Below are 16,108 nucleotides of genomic sequence, written 5' to 3'. Positions count from 1 at the left end.
CAATTGAAAATAAAGTGACAAATATTCTAGTAACTCAGAGTTGAACAGGAAATTTGGGAGAGGAGGGACAGGAACTATTGCTGGGGGCAGGGTCACTGGGAGAAGGCCGCAGTAGTGGAAGAAGTTGCAGCACCGTGTCCTCTGCAAATCTGGCACTGGACCTGACCTGGGCCAAAAGGGTTACGCCTCCAAGCAAAGTCCAACCACAATAACTAGGCCATGATTTGGAAGGGAGATTGTTCTTCTGCAAGGGCACTGGGACTGATCAGAGTAGCCACTGCAGCTGGCAAAGGCAAACACAACCCACTTTGGTCCATAGACATGGACTGGAAGAGGTATCTATCAAGGTCCCTTTCCTGGAAGCCACGCTGGTGTTGATGTCTTCCTGCACCAGCCCTTGAGAGGGGAGGTACCGTGTTGGGGATCCACAGAGGAGGCAGGCCCAGACTAAAATTAAACAGCTCAGTGAATGTCTGACACCAGAGCAATGGCATGCACCTTTCCCAGTCACCCCCTCCTACATCTCTCCTTCCTGGGAGAAAACTTTTCTCTGCTCCCACTTCTTGGCCCTGACTGCTTTGTGTAGATGCTGGGTTGAGTCACAGGCAGAGCTGATAGTGATAACAGCCCTCAAGGTAATCTCAGTGTCTGAATGTAATGTTTGCTTGATTATTTGTAACCTGCTAAACTGCGAGCTTCACAGTCCTTGCTCTTATTCAGTGCTGTAAATAGTGTTAATGCAACACTTATCATCAAGCCTGCATGACGCTGATAGGCTTTCAGTTCATATATCACATGCGTTTGTCATTTCTCTAAACCACTCAACATGACAAATCACACATCTCTTGTGTCAAACTGCCCAGAGTTAACAAGCTACACTTACTTCACCTTACGGAAAGTTCAGCTCTATTTAAAGCCAATTTAGACAGACACAAAGAAGTAATAGAAGTGTTACAGAGAGATGTATGGCAAGGCCCAGAAAAGGCTTGCCATACCCAGTATAGAGCTGGCACAGACAGGTAGTGACAGAAGTCAGTGACAGAGATGCCCGCTGAGTGCAGAGTGGGGAGTCCTGGGCTCAGGTTGGATCATGGGCTGTTGGGAAACCTGCCTGACACTGAAACCAACACAAGACTAAAGGAATGTAGCACAAAATGTGATCTCAGACTTAGTACTTCTGCTGCTGGGTATGCTGTCCTTCAGATGTCATTGCAACTCTGATTGGGTTCCTGTAAAAAGAATATATCAAACCATTGACAGGGCAAATTTAGTTACTTTAGTCATGTTGAACTCTACCTTTCCTACTGTATGTCCATAGTCCAGCTGCTTAAACTGTGCTTCCGGTAGTTAGTTGATGCATTTTGTAGCGTGGGCCGTTACCCATTGATAACTGCCATGGCAACAATCACTGACACCGACATCTGACACTTCAGAGACGCTAGATTTCTTTCTCGCCTTAATCTGGGCTAACTGATCCCGCCATTCAGGCATAATATACTGAAGGATTTGCAATCAGTTGGATGGCATACATGTATAATAAAATAGAAGTGACATGCAGCAATCTCCTACCCTGCAAAGACACAAACATCGGTGTGAGACCTGCAACCACACAATAAACAGCAAGGACTGTCTAGTACTACCTCTCCCAGACACCATGGGGGAAAGGAAGAACTAGTCTGAATTAATTCTGAGTTACAGGGGGGATGAGTGTAAGGGAAATAAATGTGGCTCAGCACAACGTTTAGCAACTGACACGATAGGGTATCTCACACTGTGCATCACCCCACACCACATCTCTTCAGTCAGTGCTGGACAGCAGCAAGAAATCAGCATCAACAGCCAAAGATGGAGCACCTGAGGCAGGAGAAACCCTCTTCACTTGAGCAGTCAGTGGTGTAGCACTGCTGCTCCCATCAGTTCAAGAAACCACATGGCACAGGCAAGAGAGGAGCCCCCGTGGGATGTGCAGCAGCCAGGCTGCTCCCTGTGGCATGGAGTCAGAGCCTGCATGGGGTTGTGTCTATACAGGAAAATTAACTCTTGTTTAAGGTCACAGTGTGAAAGTGGGGTTTGGTCTGCTCTGGCTGCTTGTGCCAGCAGTCAGGTTAGAGCTGAGGGAGGCACTCTGGAGAGGAAGAAACAGGGGATTTAAAATATGGCCCAAACAAGAAGATTGTGGATTTCAACAAATAGCTGGTAGGAGGTCCAGGAACTGTGGTTTGCACAAGCTCTCCAGAGTCAGCAGTCCTCAAGGCTCATCCCTTTACCTGGGTGCAGGGTGAGGTGTACTGCAGGTGAAATTTCCACACTGAGTGGAGGGAATGGGGGCCACAGCCTGCAGTGTGCTTGTGATGAAGGGAGTGCTGAAATAAAATTATCTTTTTCAGGAATTAAAGCATGGCAGGGTGCTGTGTTAGTGAGCTGGGGACTCAAGGGACCCTTTTGGAGAGCAGAAAGGGTTCATAACACCTGGGCCCTCTTCTCATCATGGAGGGATCCCTAAGGAGTGTCTGTAGCTCAAGCACTGCTCACTGAAAAATCTCAATACCAAGAGCATCATCCACAATCTTCCTGTACCAATTACCTTACCTTTGAGGAGAAGAAACTGCATTTACCACCTGTATATAACATTGCTTGATCACCATGGGGGAGGGTAAATGAGGCTTGTTTCACTACTCTATTCAGCTGTATTTTCTCCACCTCTGACAGCAGCTGGGATCTCTTCTCTGCTATATCTGTCAAGACACCTACAAGCTCCAAGCACAAGGTGGAGGATTTCCACCACAGGGCAGGTGGGTCCTTCCAAGCACACAGCTGTATGGCATAAAAAACCCACCCACAGGCACTGCTTTAAGAACCTGAGGCTCTGTAAAGGTGGGAGTGCCCCAGCAATACCCCCCTGAGCTATAGCGGAGTGGTGTGAGTGATAACCTACATACAGCCAAACCTCTCACCAGCTTGGAGGCATCTCATCACTTCTGCCCAGAGGAAGGGGCTGTTCCCAGGGTGAGTTACGGTTGCCAGCTGAGTTAAGGTGTCATAGCATGAGAGTAACAAGATTATCTAGCCCCTAGCAGTGTCAGACTGGGAGTGCATTTCACTGTTTCATATAATTCGATATTAAGGAAAAAAATTGTCTTATAAGGTGTTAACATAACTCAACTGCACGAAAGAAAAAGTACACCCTCCTCATTTGCCCAAAGGTTTATATCGCATTGAAGGTGCTTTTCCCTTCTGAAACGCTGCAGGGATGTTTTGAACCCTGTTAAACTGCTGATTTTATTTTTGCTTTGTTAGTTGCAGTCTCCTCTCCTGAAGATCTGAGTCTCTCCCAGTGGCCTTAAACAAAAGCAGTGCTGGAGCAGGCAAAGGGCCGTGTAGAGGAGGAGGGGACCTGTGATACCCTGTGAGGAGGCAGCTGTATTGAGTGAGGTGGTCCACCATCACATCTCACCCTCTGACAATCAGGAGGCAGGGCTGGGAGATGAGTCCCCTCCTTCCCCTGGGATTGGCCCCCTTCGGGGGTCTCTCTGCCCAGGCTCTACCTGAGTCAGGTGTGGAGGCACTGCAGGGCAGAGTCCCTGGCAGCAGCAGCAGCTGGACCTCTGCATGTGGCTCCCTATCCCCATCCCAAATACTTGCCTTCCACAGGCATTAGAGCTGCACAAAGGGACGCACATGAGTTTGGGGGCTGAAGGCAGCCCTGTGTTTGTGGACACATGGAATTACCACAGGCACTGGGAGGCTTTGCAATGAAGCTGTTCAGGATATCATTGTGCTTCATTGGCTCCTGCTGAGCCCAGAGTCGAAATGCAAAGCGTAAGATGATGCAGAGTAGAACACAGGTTGCCTTACCACCTCTGTTAAAAACAAGCTCCACATCCACAGCAAGGGGCATCTGGGTTTAGCTTTTGCATTGTTACATAGAACATTTGTAACCCTCGAAGCAAACCCCTGCAGGTGTTGCACAGGAAATGCAGAGCCACCATAGGTCCCATGTGAGTAAGAAATTGCGACAGATGTGGAGTTGGCTCCTATCCTCCCTCCCACCACCTCGTTGGTTGGAGGAGGACAGTCCCCACACCTCACCTTCCAGGATGTCCTCCAGCCTCTGGGGCTACCTGCTTTTCTGGGCACCTCCACCAGTGAATGCTATGCTAGCCCAGACCTCAGCTATTCACAGGCAAGGGTTTATAATATGTTGACATCGCTGTTAGTATGTTTCTTTCTGAGTAGATCACCTCACAGCTGGTTTAATAGACAGTCATTTTGATTTAGCTGCATTTGTGCACTCATTTTTGCAGCTGAATTTAACCAAATCTTTAGCAACCGGCCAAATTTTCACACAGTCACTCTTTCTCTTTTACTGAAAATGTTCAAGGACTCGGCATCCTACATCTAGGTTGGGGGCTGGCAGGGCAAATTAGGACACCCCAGCCAGAACTAGGTTCTGCAAAGTGTCTCAAAGATGGGGAGTGGACAAGTCCTGCTGTAATCTTGACTTCCTTCATCTCTTCAGAAAGTGAATATGTGATAAGAAAAGCAAATGAGACTGTGCTCCCCTGCAGCCCACCCTGGTCCCACAGGATCTCGGTGGTCTCCAGGGCACCTCTCACCACTCTGATTAACTTCCCAGCCATCTTCTAATGCAAGTTGGGACTAAAACCTGCAGTTTTCCAACAAAACTTGTAATACCCAAAGAACTTAAATGGATTTCAGATTCCAAACTCCCTTGGTGCTTCTGATAATCCTTGCCTAAAATCACAGTATTTAAACAATTCAAGACAAGTACATGAAGATGAATTAATTCAGTCTTGTTTCATGCAGTGATTAACTACTCAGTTCTCCAAAGCAGTTTTAACAACCTTTGCATGCAATTTGATGTAAAAATTAAAAAATAATTTTTTCCATTTCCTTAGTATTTTTTATGCTCTTGAAACCCACAAAGATATGGCAAATTCACAGAAGTGTCATGTAGATATGAAGCAATATTACAGTTTACATTAAAGTAAACCATATGAATAAGAATTACAGCATATTAAGCTCAGAGCCACAGGTGTATAGACAGAATAGGATTTATTTATTTGTTGTTCAACGAACAAGTTGGGTGAAACGGCAAGCAAATACTTCTGTCGACAAGCCCTAGCAATGAAATCAGAAGCAGCAATCTTAAAGCAAGTCCAGACCATATTATTTTAAGTTTGTCTGAACTAAAACGACGATTTGACAGGGAAGCATAGAGCAGAAGGAGACATTAGCAAGAAACCTTGGGGAAAGGTTTAAAGAGATGGGGAAAGGGTTGTCATCTGCAGAGTATTGATGGTTCATCCCACATCAGGGGAAAACAAGAATACACCCTAAAACTAATGTCTTTGCTGAGTTTCTGATTTTAGTACTCTGCAGAGTTCTGAATTTTCATTCCCAGGTTCATCTTTTGAAGGTCTTTCTCAGGATCCCCTTGAGGATCACAGCTGGAGCAATATCAGCTCTTCTGTGGGGAATATGCCCCCAGGAACCCTAAGTTTTCCTAATCTCTGTACATAAACCTTGTCCAGTGGGGAAAGCTGTTTGTTTTCACCTGTGTACTTGCTGCAGAGCCCTTGTGCTCCAGCTGCACATGCAGGACCTGGAAGCCATTAGGTTCCCCAGCCCCAGGGGGATGTTAGTCCTAGGCTGCAAGCCTGGCTGGGATGTAGGAGTGCCCACCCAGGCCTGGCTGGTGGGAAGCACCTGGCGTGGTGGCTGCAGAGAACTGCATGTCATGGAACAGTAGGAGGGAGGCAGGGAGCCCTGCAGGTCCAAAATGCCCTGGGACTGGAAAGCAGGAGAAGAGGAAGAGAGAGGGATGCTCCTTGTTACTCACTTCAGAGTAACTGGAAATAAACACACCATGCAAGTGCCCCAGCTGCATGGGGACAGGCTGTCCTCCCTAGACATGTTCAGCTCCACCAGGCAGATAAGTAGAAAAGACAACCGCCAGCAAGGGGATTTTGACCGGCTTGGAAATTTGTAGCTGTGATTTGGACCCTCATCATGCCCACGTACTGTGTCACTGCGAGAGGAATTCAGTTACCATGGGTTACCCTATCAGTACAGGGACCAAGTGCCTCCCCTCCCAACAGCTCTATAAAAAGAGTCTCTCCAAGACACCCCAGTGGCTCCTGCCTACCGGCACAGACTGGGAGAAACTTGGCTGCAGGGAGAGAGAGAGGTCCACTAGAGGAGGTATCAGCATGCCGTCTGCTTTCCAGTTTCAATGCCACTTCGTTCTCATCTTCCTGGCAGCCTCCAAGGGGGAAACCAGATACCTAGAGGTGAGCAACGGGGTGGATGACTAGAGTGCCTCTCTGTGCTTTTAGCTGCTGTCTCCTAACCTGTACTACCAGCTTTTGAGCATTGTGCTTTTTCCTCTCTCCCCTCCTATTCCCTCTTTTCCTGCATTGAACGTACACCTGGGTAACATTAATGCAACAGTCCAGTCCACCCCAGCCCCCATTTGTTTATCCTCCCTTTTCTCAAACTTGTATTTTTGCTGAGGATTTAAGAAATTTACTGTACACTGAGCTGTGGAGCTCACCTCTTAGGTGCCAGGTTTGTTCCCCTCTACTGCATGTTGGCAGCTTTCTGACTGAGCTCTTACACAGCTGCACCGTTTCTGTGGAGGGATTTAATCTGCTGGTACCTGTTCTTGAGAGGTGCAGTGAGGGGGTTGTTTCACTTTGTCCCAGCCTCTTCTTGCTCTCTTTCCTTCACCAGGTGAGGGACGCTGGTGAAGATGAGCCCTTCCTACTCCTCAGTGAAGACATGAAGCGAGAGCTGACTGCAGGGCAGATCTACCGGCGGTCACTCCGTGAGTTTCTTTGGTGCTCTAGTGGGGCCATTGGTGGGTGGGAGAGTCCTGCGGGGATCTCAGGAAAGGGAAAGGGTCTATTTGGGAGTGACAGAGCTGCAGGCATTTTTTGCAAGGGTAGGGAGAAGAAGGACAAAGTACTAAAATATCAGAAAAACTGTTGTTGAGGCAGAGAGGTTAAAATGGGGCTCTGAAAAGAGGTTGAGGCTCAGAGTTAAAAGTCCCCAATAATGGGAGGAGGGTAGGGATGGTCCACCTCTGTCCCTGGGCAGGGTCATATCTCCAGGGGATGGGGCAAGTAGGAAAGCTGTGATTAGAGAAGGATCTGAAGGAATGATGTGTTTGTGCACTTGTGCATATACACACACACAGAGTTTTCTGCTCAGAGATGCTTTGACATGCCATCCCCCTCTGCAACCCCCATCGCATGCTTGTGCTCACACCTTTGAGTTACTATTCGTCCTCTGATGCTCAGCAGGGTTCTAATTGCTTCAGCTGGGTCTCCCTCTCCTCACTGCCATCTGGATCCCAGCGTGGGGGTCTCTCCTTGTTCTCCCCTTCGCTGTGCCGCAGGAGCTGGCACTGAGTCTCCCTCCCCAGCAGGATGAGGCAGCAGCCCTGTGTCTCCATTCCTCCAGGGTGCATTGACATGCTGAGTATAGAGGGGCAGTTCACCTTCACTGCAGAGCAACCGCAGCTGCACTGTGCGACTTTCTTCATCGGGGAGCCCGAGGAACTCATCACAATAGACTACGACTTTGTAAACATTGACTGCCAACGGGGCGATTTCCTGAAGGTAAGAAGCTGGCAAGTCCTGTTGCACTTCCCCTTCCCTGGTTTCATCTGACATGTGAGACATTTGTTACGTGTGGAAGGTGCAGGCGAATGCTGCTGCACACGGGGAGGGGGTGTGTGTGTGTTTTGAGTGTGCAGAACAGGCTTTCACAAAGCAGCAGTCTCTGGAACGGCTGTTCCTCCTCCCAGAGGCACTTTGGGTATGTCGTCCCCCCCCATCACCACCTCCCTAAAGCAAAGTCAGATGCAGGCTGACAATCTCTATCCAAACTGCAGCACCGGCTTTTCTGAACTTGTCCAGGAGCACATCTACTGAGTGCCCATACCTGGGGGACAAACTGAAAAGTTTGGTCAGGATGAGCCACACCCCTCAGCCCCATTTGGAGGGTTTTCTCATTGCACCATGAATCTTATGAACCCTGTAGATAATGACACAGCTCTCTGAACAGCTGTTACTGCTCCAGTAACCTACCTCCACCTGCAGGTCACTTAGCTTCAGCTTATTAATGAGTGGATCATTGCAGGCTTTCTTTCAAATGGCCCCCCTAGAGCTTTTTAGGGCATTGTCTCTGAACAGAAAGAGGTTCATGACTCCAAGCTGTTTATATTCCAGTATCAAAAAACTTTACCAGCTCGTTTTGCTGACAGGCAGAATTATTAACCAAGATCTGAACTCAGTTCAGGAGACAAGAGGAGGATTGATGGCCCCTGGCTGGTGCCCTCAAGCCCTTTCCTTGTCTCCCTCTCTTGGAAAGATGCTGTTCCCCTGCTTGCTTTGCCCTGGGGAATCCTGTCCCTCCATCCCGTACCCCTGGCTGGGATCTCTTCCCATGTTGCTACAGGGAGGCTGATTTCAGCCATTTGTGGGTCCAAGGATTTTGTACCAAGACTTACAGCCACTTACAGAGGCTAGAATAATGCCAAGAGATCTTTGAGACTTTATAGCAGCTTCCTTCCTTTGATCATGGTGTCCCCAGTCTCTGCATTATACTATTTTATTTACACGGGCAGCTCTTCCCTAGTGTAATTTGAGCACCCATGTCCATTACTTCAGAAAATTTACAGTTCTGGTGAATACAAAGACTGATCCTGAAGCTTCTCCATGAGGAAGACCCACACATTCTTACATTAGGATTACTCACTGAAGCCATGGCAGGATCTGGGCCTTGGAATTTTCAAGGTATTAACTGGAGCGTAGAAGGAATTATGGGGTGAGAGCAAGTAGGAGGGAATTGAAACAGCAAGGCAGGCAACTGTACAGCTCTGCTAGCATTAATACAGATCTCTAGTTCTGACACATTTCCCTGAAGACAGTGAGGGCAAATCGTTGCTGTTTTTGTTGTGAAGGAAAGATTTGTGGAGTTTGCCGCTTAATGTCTTGCCAAGTAGGCAGTATTTGTTCTGCTTTCTAGTGGTTAGGACAAGCTGAAAGAACAGACACAGGAGAGAGCAACACCTCTGCCAATAATTCCTCCCTGAAGCTTTATTGTATTTCAATACTTCTGGAAGGCCTCCTGGCCCATTAATGACAAGTTGCAAAACATGAGTGGTGGAAAATTACAGGCCAGATCAATTGACTTAACGCCCAGAGTTTGAGAAGGTGACTTGTGTTTCGTGTGGCTTCCAAATCAAGCTGCTCAAAAACTTCTCTTAGTAACAATGAAATTGCAATAGTAAGAAATAAAGAAATTGATGCAAATGTGATGATGCTGGAGCAAAAAGAACTGCTTCCTTCAAAAAAGGTCTTAAAAATTGTCACCTGAAGGAAGTAAAGACTAAAATTTAGATGTATCCCTTTTCCAAATACTGATTGAAGCTTGAATAATTAGTTAAATGCTAGGAAATAAATACATACAAAGGATTTTTGTTTTTAACTGGTGGCTTTAAACAGGTCATCTGATGTCAAAATCAAACAGTGTTTGTAATACTTCACACTTCTGTTCTCTGCTAACAGAACAATAAGCAAAAGCCTTGTTTTCCATTATTGAACCCCTGTAGGTATTTGATGGCTGGATACTAAAAGGAGAGAAATTTCCCAGTTCCTTGGACCATCCCCTCACCACTTCCCAAAGATATGTAGACTTTTGTGAAAGTGGCAATATTCAGAGGAGCATCAGGTCATCGCAGAATGTGGCAATGATCATCTTCAGGATTCATCAGCCAGGCAATGGATTTACCATCACAGTCAAGAAGAATGCCAACCTCTTCCGTAAGTCTGGCTTTCATACAATCAAACGGGCTTGCATTCGGGGCAGGAAGCAAAATGATTGCGTTTGTTTGCATCGAATTCTCTCTGACATTATCTGCACTGACATGGCTCCAGTAGAGCCACACACACCTGCACACCTGAGGATTTGACTCAGGCTCAGTGTGTGTCTCAAGAAAAAAAAAAAAGAAAAAGTAAGTTAAATGTAAGAGAACTTAGGCATGCCTTCAATATTCAGGACCAGAAGGCTCCTTCTTTCAAAGAAGGTGTCTTCCAATCTAATACTGTCATGTTCAGACACATTTGTCTAGAACAAATAATATTAATTTAGAGAGTTTAATCTCAGCAATTTCTAGATCTGGATGAACAAAGAGGAAAAAATACTTTAAAAAGTTCAACTGCAAAAAGAGTTTATTGAATAGCTATTGGACAGTTGTGAGTGATATATGAACCCAAGGATCTGTTTGCAAGTAATTTCCCTAAGTCTATGAGCTGGCAAGACACAAATAAGGGTCACTTGCACCCTTTTTTCCAAGGCGGGATAGGACACTTAACAATTATTGTTCAGGCCAGTCTGACTTATCTGCCTCACTATGCAAAGGATGAAGATGACAGCATGTCTGCCCTGTCCTTACTCTGAGTTGTCCAGACACAAGCCTGCAAGCTGGGTCTCCATGCTGGTGTGACTTCATGCCCATGGACGTAATAACTGCATGCAGCTGCTAGAGGTGTCTCGTGTCCTTCACCGGCCTGCAGAAGCAGCTGCAGGCCCCCAGGTCTGCATGGAGGATCCCTTGAGTTGCACACACAAACGATAAGCTACTCCCTTATCTGAACAGTTAAGCTTGAAGATAAAATCAGCATGTACCCACTCTAGTTTCAATGGGATGTTTTGCAGAGTAAGGAATTCCAGTTAAAAGGAGCAGTATAGGACTTGGGGCTTGCTGGAAGTATCAGGCAATAACCAGTCAAAGCTAAACAAAAGCCCTGCATCTATATTTAACCTCGTTCAAAATGGCAAAAAGTACGAGCCCCCAACAACATAAACCCCTGATGTATGGATTTGGGGTGAGAGCTCTGCCATTGACTGTTTCACTTTTCAAGTTCTGCCAGACCTCATGTTACATGGTAAGCAGTGGGTAGGGAGATTTTAGGGAACAAATGCCATGCAAGAACCCCAGAAAAATGCCATATGCATGCTTTTAATTGTTTGATTGTAACTCTCGGTAATTAAATCATCTGTTCTTTGGTAGTATTGAAGGAACATCATTTTGCTACATGCAGTGATGACTGCACAAGTAATTCTTGTAACTTCTCCTGTACCCCAGCTTGCAATGTCATCTCTCAGACTCCCTCGGGAAGGTTTACCATGGTCATTCCTCATCAGAATAGAAACTGCAGCTTCTCCATAATCTACCCAGTGGTGATAAAAATATCTGATCTTATTCTGGGACATTTAAATGGCCTCTTTTTAAAGGTGAGTAGTTTGTTTCCTAAGAAATTACTACCATGTGCAGTTTTCCCAGGCACAGGACAGGGAAGCGGGTCAAACGGGGATAGCCCGTGGCAGTAGCTGCTAAGGCATGTGCTCTCTGGACCACGTGTGTGCACGCTGGAGGGCTCTGATTTACCCCCAGAGATGAGATCTGGGTCTGTCTCTGTAACGTTGCAGAGGCAATCAAATTATGCGAAGTACCATTAATGCATGTAAATATTGCTTGCCATAACAAAGGGTATGAATGTCATTAGAAAGAAAGGAGCACTCTCCTGGAGAGCTGTCTGTTTGTATTTAAACTAATGAAAGTAGCAACGACTCTGAACAGAGACAGGAGCCATGGATTAGATTGTGAGGTATTAGCATGGAGAAAATACAGATGTGCTCACAACTGATTCCCTGCTCAGCATGCTGGGCATCCTCTGCTCCATCTACTCTGATGCATGACATGGGGCTGGGGTTTTGCCACAGTGTTTGATGCTTGGTGATGACTAGAGAGAAGAGGACAAGAGTTTTTCACAGCACCCTGTGTCTGGGAAGTCTAAGAAGGTGCAAATTCCAAAATATCCAGAAGGATAGGAGCAAGAAAGTTTGTATTCTGCTGCCAGTGAGTTGACTTATTCAGGCAAGTGAGTTGACTTATTCAGCAGTGGGCAGAAAAGGGACAATAGTAGGAGGATGATAAAGAAATCAGGCACTTAAATAGCACCATATGGGTGACAGCCCAAAGGTGCACAAGGTGTCCATGCAAGACGTTTTTGCAAACAGCATTAATTTTCAGGAAAAGAACACTTGTGGGTCTAGTATACAGTGAGACATTGTCGTCATACAAAGCTACTCTTTTGGTTAATTCCTACTTTCATTAAACTTTGCCAGAATAGTGCATTTTTAGTAATACTTATTGTTTAGGAATAAGTATGGTATAGTGGAACTTAAGTTCCTGCCTGCTGGCTGAGTGTGGGCACACATGCAGCCCATGCCTTTATTAATTTGATTACATGTGTAGGCATCCAGAACCAGATTGCTTATCTGCACTAAAAGCAGTTGAATCAACACCTTAACTACTTGTCAGTAATTTTCAGAGCCTACTTAAGTCTTTCTTTGGAATCCCTTAAGGAAATTAATTGACAAATGTCAGACTCAAGTAGTGTTACTCAGGAAGAGAACAGCCTGATTTCACACAGGTTTGAGCACAGAGGACTTCTAAAACCTACTGTTGGATGCAATCATTCTAAAGAACTGCTACCTTTTGAAGATAAATGATAAATAACTTTTAATCTCTGCCCTTTTAGAAACCATCAGCAGGCTGTGCAGGAGTTGGAGACTTTGTAGAGCTGCTAGGAGGAACTGGTTTGGACCCATCCAAAATGTTTCCACTAGCTGATCTCTGTCACTCCTTTCATGGGTCTGGTAAGAACTCCTTCTTCCACTTATCTCCACGTGATAAAATAATTAACCTGAGGGAGTCGTGCAGAGCCCCCCCAAACCTGGATTTCCTGCTAGGCTGTTGAACTTTACATGTAGCAGAACAGGAGAGCACAAACTATTTGAGCCTGCAGCTGGGCTCTGTGAGACAGCACACCCACAACCACTCTCACTTGCTCCTTCAGTAATCGTTATAACAAGGTTAAGTTATTCATAGTTTTAAAATGCTTGTCCTAAGACACATATGATTATTAGAGTGTCAACAGATAAATGAGCCTGGAAATGCATAACAAATGAAGGCAGAGCAGTCGCAATTTCAGTTAAGGAGGTTTTTTTAACTTACTCAGTGTTTCCAAAGCTTCCTCTTCTGCTGCAGAAGTAACACATATCCCAAAAATCTCAGAGTTCCCACTTCCTGCTTTGAACACTGGAGGAGCTCTGAAGCTGTTTCACTATCACACCAGGTCGGTGACCTCTTTCTCTCCATAAAAACAGGAATTCACAGTTTCCCTAATATTCAATACATGTGTTGTACCTCAGGAGTTTGAACGGGTGCACCGGAGGAGCAGCATTTCCACACAGTTGGAGAGCAAGAATGTGCCCGGTATTCTACCCATGGTCTCCCTTGCCTTTCATCACACCACAACCTAATGGTCCAGGCTCTGTTTAAAGCTTTAACCAGCAAGTGCTGGTGCTGAGTAAACACTGAGCACTGCAATGAGATTAAAATATGGTCTCCTGGTGGTAAAAAGGGAAGGAAAATCCCATCTCAGCAGCCCCTGCTCTCCCAATGACCCACCAGATTTCTCCTCCAGTGGGGAAGGGCTCCAAGTTCCCCAACTGAAACAGGCTTTGCCAAATCCCTGTTCAAATAAATAATTTAAAGCAGTTGTTAGTGATATGCTTGATTTCCCCCAGAGTGAGTCCATATGCTGGGCACTACCATTTGAGTTTGTGTTGGTGGGGCTCTCACACACCTTTGTTACTGTGAAGAACCTCCTTATGCAAAAAACCATTCGTCCCTCTAACAGGAAACATTTCAATATCGATAATTTTCAATATCTCCAGGATGGAGTGCCATTACTCTTACCCATCGCTTGTAGTATCTAACAGTGGCATACCTTCCCAAATGCAACCATGTACAGACCTCTGCGTTGTGTCTATCTATACATATGCGAGACTGTGGGTGGATGGGAAGTGAGTGGCATTTGCATGAGTAAAGGTTACAAAACTTGATTAAATACCCAAGCCATTGTAAAGTAAAACTAACAAATACAAAAGAAAGTTTACCTAACTGGCTACCCGCTGGCTGGTCGTTACTACACACAAAATTGCTGTGTTTCCAAAATTGCATGTATTGGTGCTTTGTGATCCCCAACACTATATATCTCTTCCCTCACTCTCATGTAAGTGTATCTTTATATGTCCTCTATATCTCTTTTCCCTAACTAGCCCAAATGAAGATTGGCTGTGACAATACCGTGCTGCGAATGGTCTCCAGTGGCAAACACATCAACCGTGTGACATTTGAGTATCATCAACTTGATTTGCAGGAAACAGAAAACAGAAAGGAGAACAGTATTGAGGAATTCTGCTTTCCTAGTATCTGAGAAACCAGGCCATGTATTTTCACATAGCTAATGAAAATGAGGTTCTGGTGAATTAAAAAATGTATTTTTCCTTTATCCAGCTGATATTATCAAGCCTTTCTACAGTACAAGCATATTTCTTTTTTTCATATAAATCAGTCATTCCCATGAGCAAGCAGGAGAACAACTATTATTAATCTTTGTTATTATCATTATATATTTTCTGCAGTATTTAAGTTTATTTACCACATTGAAAATAAACAGCAAGAAGAGAACACTATGTTTCCCATATAAATACTACTAGGAAAACAGATACAAACTCTCTGTGTATCTAGTCTGAGGAGATACAAAACCCACAATAAGTATAAACTTCATGCAGAAACTTTATCCTTTTATATCAAGTATAAACATAAAAATTAGATGGTGGAATGTACTTTGAGTTTTCTAAGAGGAAACCTAATATTAGTGTGTGTAAAAACTACCAGTTTGTTTATGACTATAAATGTACTATTTATTTCTAATGACATGTTTTTAATAAAAATTTATAGCATGGAAACTTCCTTACACAAATCCAAACATGAATAAATACATCCAAAGAGTTGGCAAAACGTTATTATGATGTATTTTTCTGAAGAGCTCTTTTAACATTCTGGTTAAACTTCCTAAGTCTTGTGCAGTTTCCTGGAAAATATAATTTTGAACATATGTTGCTGTAAAACTGTGGACTATTAAAGTAACATTATGGGCAGAAATTTGGTTTGCCAATATTGCATATACTTGCATATGGAGTACATTGCAGCTGTACACTTACTGGCACCAACCCTGTCTAAGGTTTTTGGTCAGGTGACCTGCTGACACAATGGAGACAGGGATATACAAATGTAGATTAATTTTTTCTAGACCTTTGGTGACCCAGAAGAGGAGTGTAAGCCTGGAGGGCTCTAGGAAGCACAGTGCAGCAGAGGACCAGAGTTGTGTCCTAGCTCTGAGGGAGGCCCCATGGACCAATTTGTATGTTTTCTGGGAGTGCTATCTGGCAATAACAAGAGCAAACTGTTCCTCCTCCAGTGTTCAATTAATGGTCACAGTGATTAATCCAGCTGCATGCCTGAGATCTTCAGCTCTGATTTCTGGCTCTTAATCTCATAGTCACCAAAAATCAACTGTTTTAAGTATTCAGCAACATTGAAGTTAATCGCCCCCAACTGAAGTGGGTGTAAACTACAGGATGCCTCAGACTCTCCCTCTGTAGAGTTTTGGAAACCCATTTTTGGTGACTGAGTCACGAACAGAAGGGAGAGTTTGGCAGTCTGGTCAGACTTGGGTGAGTGTGTCCACCTTGCAGGGCTGGGTTTATGGAAAAGGTGGGGACTGTGGGAATGTTTTGCTTTGTTAAATAAAAAAAAAAAAAGCCAGATGAAACCACTGCCAGCTGCCCCTGAGGCATAGAGTAGCCCTGGCTCAGGGCTCTGACTGGAGGGTCCTTGGCCACCACGTCCCTGTTCCAGCCCCATGTGACCCACTGTGGGGGCCCTGGTATGGTGCTTGTTTGGCTCCCCAGTACCAGAGATGTTGAATCGGGGGGGTGGGGGCGGGGTGGGGGGAGGAAACCAGGGCTCAACAAAATAGCTTTTTTCCCCAAGGAAACTTGCAGTGACAGAGGACCTCTGTCGCCGACATCCACCTCAGCTCATCATTTCTGAAAGCCTGTCACTGTCAGGGCAGCTCTAACCATGTCTGGCTCCATC

At 45.3% G+C, this 16,108-nt stretch overlaps 1 protein-coding gene across 5 annotated transcripts in view; it reads left to right on the top strand.

Moving 5' to 3' along the window:
• Window positions 1–15,112, top strand: part of CRHBP (corticotropin releasing hormone binding protein) — a 50,693-nt gene extending 35,581 nt beyond the window's left edge. For 2 of the 5 annotated variants that reach the window (XM_064437799.1, XM_064437801.1), the window contains 6 exons: window positions 6,757–6,850; window positions 7,489–7,646; window positions 9,644–9,854; window positions 11,180–11,328; window positions 12,639–12,756; window positions 14,224–15,112. In XM_064437799.1, coding sequence (XP_064293869.1) covers window positions 6,757–6,850; window positions 7,489–7,646; window positions 9,644–9,854; window positions 11,180–11,328; window positions 12,639–12,756; window positions 14,224–14,381 — 888 coding nt within the window. In that variant the 3' untranslated portion in view covers window positions 14,382–15,112. Of the gene's footprint in view, window positions 1–446; window positions 2,793–5,290; window positions 6,315–6,756; window positions 6,851–7,488; window positions 7,647–9,643; window positions 9,855–11,179; window positions 11,329–12,638; window positions 12,757–14,223 lie in introns of those variants that run through there. The other 3 variants (XM_064437802.1, XM_064437803.1, XM_009508667.2) reach the window with 3 other exon arrangements.
• The last annotated feature ends 996 nt before the right edge of the window (window positions 15,113–16,108 follow it).

Source organism: Phalacrocorax carbo, chromosome Z (assembly GCF_963921805.1).
Source record: "Phalacrocorax carbo chromosome Z, bPhaCar2.1, whole genome shotgun sequence".
In the NCBI taxonomy this organism is placed as follows: Eukaryota; Metazoa; Chordata; class Aves; order Suliformes; family Phalacrocoracidae; genus Phalacrocorax; species Phalacrocorax carbo.
The sequence above is the reverse complement of the archived record's forward strand: the minus strand, read 5'-3'. Positions and strand labels throughout refer to the sequence as shown.